This window comes from Zonotrichia albicollis, chromosome 6 (assembly GCF_047830755.1).
Source record: "Zonotrichia albicollis isolate bZonAlb1 chromosome 6, bZonAlb1.hap1, whole genome shotgun sequence".
Taxonomy (NCBI): Eukaryota; Metazoa; Chordata; class Aves; order Passeriformes; family Passerellidae; genus Zonotrichia; species Zonotrichia albicollis.
This window is the reverse complement of record NC_133824.1, coordinates 62,381,182-62,387,421: the sequence shown is the minus strand read 5'-3', so window position 1 is coordinate 62,387,421 and position 6,240 is coordinate 62,381,182. Positions and strand designations below refer to the sequence as shown.

The 6,240-nt window shown below is 46.5% G+C and overlaps 1 protein-coding gene across 2 annotated transcripts in view; it reads left to right on the top strand.

Moving 5' to 3' along the window:
* The first annotated feature begins 2,113 nt into the window (after positions 1–2,113).
* The window catches only part of KLHDC1 (kelch domain containing 1), a 37,558-nt gene continuing 33,431 nt past the window's right edge, over positions 2,114–6,240 (top strand). The window contains exons 1-2 of one of the 2 annotated variants that reach the window (XM_074544144.1): positions 2,114–2,558; positions 4,416–4,486. In XM_074544144.1, coding sequence (XP_074400245.1) covers positions 2,457–2,558; positions 4,416–4,486 — 173 coding nt within the window. In that variant the 5' untranslated portion in view covers positions 2,114–2,456. The remainder of the gene's footprint in view (positions 2,559–4,415; positions 4,487–6,240) is intronic. The other variant, XM_074544143.1, reaches the window with a different exon arrangement.

The following is a 6,240-nucleotide window of genomic DNA, read 5'->3' as shown; positions in this document are numbered from 1 at the left end:
GGACACTTTCCACTGTCTCAAGTTGCTCCAAGCCTCATCCAGCCTGGCCTTGGGCACTGCCAGGGATCCAGGGACAGCCACAGTTCCAGCATTGTGGAGCAGCTGCCTTCTCTCCAGATGGAAAACACCTGATACTTCATTCAAACACTCATCCCCATCTCTCAAAGTACAGCTTTGATTCCACAGAAGGCTCACAAAGCAACTCTTGAAAGAGTTTGATCAAAAGACTACCAGGGATTTACAGACAGACAGAAAATGTCAGCTATTTTCTGTAGCCCATTCTCAACTGCAAAATTTATAATTGCTCCTCATTGGGGAGTGAGCTCATGGGTGAAGCTGCTGCTGCTCTCTTCAGACAAAGCTGCCATCTGACAGGTCTCAGCTATTTTGGCAGGAAATATGATTCATTTTTTGTCACAGGCATGCAGCTAGGTGCACATTATAAGCCCAATTCTTACATAAGTACCTTCATTTGCTAAAATTACTGCTTATTCTCCTTCTAAGAAAACCTGCTCCTGCCATTCAGCTCCTGTCTCGCCACATGAAGGAAGAGGCACCTGGAGAAGGGATGTGCCCCTTGTCCAAAAATAGTTTTCTCTGAAGCTGTGACCAACCAGGGAATGCAAAGCACACTCCTACAGCATCCTGCTGGATTTGGGGGCTCTCTTGGCTTGCCTGGAGCCTCCCACCAGAGATATAAAAGTATTCCAGCGTGAGCTGCAGCCTTGTGTTCCACTGAGCCATCTGCAGCTCTGCAAGCCGGGCCCAGATCTTTGTTTCTGTCACCTCCTGTGGCTTTGCTGGACATCACAGCAGCTGGAGAGGGACTCGAGAGAGCCCAGTGCTCCAGATCAGCCAGCGTGGATCTGCCTGGCTCCATGGAACTGTTTTGTTACACTGACAAACAGCTCATTTCCATGTCTGTCACTGCTCCACTGGCAAAATCCCATCTCCTGAGAGAGCACATGGCAGCTCTGCCTGACCCAGAGCTCTGTGGATAGAGTTTGTCTGCTTCCATGGCTTTTCACCTCTTCCCAATGCTGACTCCTGCATTTTACCCACCATCCCAATGTACCTTTTCTCATTTTAGGACTTCAGGACAGGTCCTGATCTCTGTGTCACCACTGAGAGAATACCTGGAGCTGGGCCAGGGCAGATTCAGGTGGAAATCAGGAAAGGTTCTTCCTCCAGAGGGTGCTGGCACTGCCCAGGCTGCCCAGGGAATGGGCACAGCCCCAGAGCTGCAGGAGCTGCCAGGGATGCCCAGGGTGGGATTTTGGGGGTCTGGGCAAGGCAGGAGCTGCCCTGGATGATCCCTGGGGGTCCCTTCCAGCTCAGGAGTCTGTGATTAATATTACTAGTTTATCCATGTATTTATTATGTATCATCAACATTTATATATTATCAATGTATATAAAATGTATAATTAACATTCCCCCCCCTAGATCCAACAGTGGAAGTATGTGTCCTACTGTCACAAGAAAATCCTGACAATTACTTTCTGGTGCCCTTTTATAAGATGCTAAAATGCACATTTCTCCCAAGTTCTACTCTACTATTTCTGAAGAGCTGTACCTGTTTTATTTTGAATTCCATTCATTCAGCTGGACACAGAGTTCAGCTGGAACTGACTCAGTTGTTGATAAAACAGAGTAAGAACTGGAACTGTCCAGCTGTTTAATTACTATCAGGTACTATTTCATAGCTGCTGCTTCTGGCTTGTCTCACCTTCAGAGAGACAGGGAGTTCTGCTGTGCTCGCCTGATCACAGAATCCACAGGATCATGGAATGGTTTGGGTTGAAATGGACATTAAAGCCGATTTCATTCCACTGCTGCCATGGCAGGGACACCTCCCACCGTCCCAGGTGGATCCAGCCCCAGTGTCCAGCCTGGCCTTGGGCACTGCCAGGGATCCAAGGGCAGCCACAGCTGCTCTGGCAATTCCAGCCCAGCCCCTCCCCACCCTCCCAGCCAGGAATTCCTTCCCAGCCTCCCACCCATCCCTGCCCTCTGGCAGTGTGAAGCCGTCCCCCCTGTCCATCACCCCGTGCCCTTGCCCGGAGCCTTAAACCCCGTCCCGCTTTGGGACGCAGCTCCTCCCTCGCTTCTCGCCCTGTGGTTTGCGTTTAGCTCTCCTATTCCCAGTGCTTCTTTCCTCCTCTCGTGCCCATTATTCACATCCTCCCGCATTATTCACATCCTCCCGCACGGTTTATTCCGCCTCACGCCTCGGCCCGGCACTGCTGCCCGGCACCGAGGGCAGCGCGCTCGCCCCGTCCGCTCCCACCCCGACGCGCGCCGGGTGCCGCCCCACACTTTGGACCCTCCTCGCTTCCCGTCCGCCCCAGGGGAGCGACCGGCGGCGGAGCCGCAGCTTCACCCGGAGGAGGCGGTGGCGGGACGCGAGCCCTGAGGCGGCCGAGCCGCTTCCTCCTCCTCTTCCTCCCCCCCAAGATGGCGGCGGACCCCGCGGATCAGTTCTGCGTGGCCGAGGAGCGCAGCGGCCACTGCGCCGTGGTGGACGGCAACTTTCTCTACGTGTGGGGAGGATACGTGGTAAGGCGAGGGGGAGAGCCAGCAAGGAGCGGCGGGAGCGGGCTCGGGGCTCGGGGAGCGGAGCAGCCGCGGGCGGGGCAGGGCAGGGGGGTCCCCCCGCCGGCCCTCAGCCCTCGGCGGGTGCCTGGGACTGTGGCGCGGGCGCTGATTGGCTGCGGCGGCCGCGCGCCGTTCGAATGGCGGCGGGAGGCGCTGAGGGGACGGGCGGGAGACGCTGAGGGGACGGCTCTGAGGGGATGGCGGTGCCGGCTCTGAGGGGACGGCGGTGCCGGCTCTGAGGGGATGGCGGTGCCGCTCCGGTCGCCTCGTCCCGCCTGCCTTTCCCCGCGCGATCAGCGCCCTCCTCCTGCCCCGCTCGCCCGTGTGGGGCAGGGCTGGTGGAGCCGGTTCGCTCCTTCCAAGCCGCCCGTCCTTCGCTCCTCAGCGCGTCTCCCTTCAAACCTTGACGCTGTAATTTGTGGCTCAGCTTTTCCAGGGTGTCATTCGTGTTCTCGCTGCTGAGTCCCCGTGTTTTGTGTTAGTAGTTGTGCGGTGCTTACAGCGCATTTTCCTCCCGTAGAAAGCGCTGCTGTCACCTCAAAAACAAGCTGGTGGCAGGCTGAAACCCACCCACAATTTAATTTTTTTTTTTTTTTTCATAAAAAGAAACTTATACTTCTGTCATCAGTAAGTCCTTGTGTCTTTTAACTCTATGACTACAACCCAGCTACATCAAATACATCCACTTCGTTTTACCTGTTATTTTTCTGTTTATATTTATCTGTTCATCTTGTCTGTCTGTGCACATTGGCCATAAAATTGCAAATACCTGTGCTTGGTGGAATTCCTGGTCTTGATCAGGTGGAAACTGTTATTTCTGTAAAGATAGTTCATATTCTATATATATAGAATATATATGTGTAGAATACTTCATATTCTATGTATATATGTTCTATAACCTTTTATAAATCTATTTTTTATAAAATATTCTCTACATATTTCTTATGGTCTAAGGTAACTTTAAAGTGTTCAAAACTTGTCTTTCTGTACTCAAGCCAAGAACTCTAGTGAGAAACAAATAGGATGAACCTGCCTGCCTGGCACCTTTCACAGTGAGAAATTCATAATAAAACATCACGTGAAGGCAAGTCATCAATAGCAGTAACTGGATTGTCACTAATTAAATTGCAGTTTTGTGTTTAACTTGCTCACGTTTGTTTAGTTTTGAGCCGGTTTTTATTTGTGTACTGACTCTGGCTGCTTACTCACTGCCAGGCTTTCATTTCTTCCTGGTGCCAAGGCAGTAATTAATGCTGTACTTGTTACTCACTGCATTTTTTTGGGGCTTCCTCTCTTGTTTGTTGTTTTTCCCTCATCATTATTTCCCAAATTATTTTTCTTTCTTAATGACCTCTGTTCAGGGCCCTTCATAAATCTTTTTTTTCCACAGAAGAATTCATTTTCTCCTTTGTATTTGACACCTTGGTCTTTCAAGTTGCTGCTGCAAGTAACTTTTTGAGTTTTCAGTCCACTGTTTATGTTCAATTTTTTATTTTTCCACTATCCCAATGGAAACAGTTCCTGATCAAAAGTACCTAAATGAGTTTTAATTCAGGAGTTTCAGATCTGGTTGATGTTGTTACACATCTTTTCTTGGCAAAATGTGAAGTTGCTCAATCTGTGCCTTTATTGAGCGGTCCTGAGGAGGAACGAGTTGTTTATTTTAAAATAAATTCATTTCTGATCAGAGCAGTAACACTGGGGTGTGAGTTCTGGTTTCTTTGAGATCACTGAGTGTTGCTCAATAACCTGCCTTGGCATTTCATGTGCAAACACCAAAAGCACAACTGACTGAACATTTCAATGTTCCCCTTCCAGTCCATTGAAGAAAATGAAGTGTACCTGCCCAGTGATGAGCTGTGGATCTATGACATGGACAGTGGGCTCTGGTGAGTGGCACATTTACATTCAATTATCACCCAAAGCTGATTTTTGTCACGGATCTGCAGGGAGAAGCCTTCAGGGACATTGGGTGTGTTAAACAGCAGGTGTTCAATGGCAGCTGGGCTGGCAAATGAAGCCCAGCAAACACAACCCTGCTGAAGGTGAATTAATAATTATTGTGTGCAAGGGAAGGGTGGCTGCAGGCTCTGCTCGGGCTCTGGATCCAGTTACAGGTCTGTGTTTATTATTTTGGTGTTAATGCCATGTGCATTGAAACTCAGAAATAACTCACAACTTCCCCTTTTTCTCTTTCCTTCCACTTTCTTTTTTTCCTCCCCAAATAACTCAGAACTTGTCCTTTTTCCTTCCACTTCTATTCCTGCCATTTTTCTCTTTCCCTCCACTTTCTTCCCCCCCCTTTTTATGTTTCCCTCTTCCCCCTTTTTTGTGCCCTTTTCCTTTTCCTTTTCCTTTTCCTTTTCCTTTTCCTTTTCCTTTTCCTTTTCCTTTTCCTTTTCCTTTTCCTTTCCTTTCCTGAAATTTCCTTTCCTTTCCTGAAATTTCCTTTCCTTTCCTGAAATTTCCTGAAATTTCCTTTCCTGAAATTTCCTGAAATTTCCTTTCCTGAAATTTCCTGAAATTTCCTTTCCTTTCCTCAAATTTCCTTTCCTGAAATTTCCTTTCCTTGAAATTTCCTTTCCTTGAAATTTCCTTTCCTTTCCTTTCCTTTCCTTTCCTTTCCTTTCCTTTCCTTTCCTTTCCTTTCCTTTCCTTTCCTTTCCTTTCCTTTCCTTTCCTTTCCTTTCCTTTCCTTTCCTTTCCTTTCCTTTCCTTTCCTTTCCTTTCCTTTCCTTTCCTTTCCTTTCCTTTCCTTTCCTTTCCTTGAAATTTCCTTTCCTTTCCTTTCCTTGAAATTTCCTTTCCTTGAAATTTCCTTTCCTTGAAATTTCCTTTCCTTGAAATTTCCTTTCCTTGAAATTTCCTTTCCTTGAAATTTCCTTTCCTTGAAATTTCCTTTCCTTGAAATTTCCTTTCCTTGAAATTTCCTTTCCTTGAAATTTCCTTTCCTTGAAATTTCCTTTCCTTGAAATTTCCTTTCCTTGAAATTTCCTTTCCTTGAAATTTCCTTTCCTTGAAATTTCCTTTCCTTGAAATTTCCTTTCCTTGAAATTTCCTTTCCTTGAAATTTCCTTTCCTTGAAATTTCCTTTCCTTGAAATTTCCTTTCCTTTCCTTTCCTTGAAATTTCCTTTCCTTTCCTTTCCTTGAAATTTCCTTTCCTTTCCTTTCCTTGAAATTTCCTTTCCTTACCTTTCCTTGAAATTTCCTTTCCTTTCCTTGAAATTTCCTTGAAATTTCCTTTCCTTGAAATTTCCTTTCCTTGAAATTTCCTTTCCTTGAAATTTCCTTTCCTTGAAATTTCCTTTCCTTTCCTTGAAATTTCCTTGAAATTTCCTTTCCTTTCCTTGAAATTTCCTTTCCTTTCTTGAAATTTCCTTTCCTTGAAATTTCCTTTCCTTGAAATTTCCTTGAAATTTCCTTTCCTTGAAATTTCCTTTCCTTGAAATTTCCTTTCCTTGAAATTTCCTTGAAATTTCCTTGAAATTTCCTTGAAATTTCCTTGAAATTTCCTTGAAATTTCCTTTCCTTTCCTTTCCTTTCCTTTCCTTTCCTTTCCTTTCCTTTCCTTTCCTTTCCTTTCCTTTCCTTTCCTTTCCTTTCCTTTCCTTTCCTTTCCTTTCCTTTCCTTTCCTTTCCTT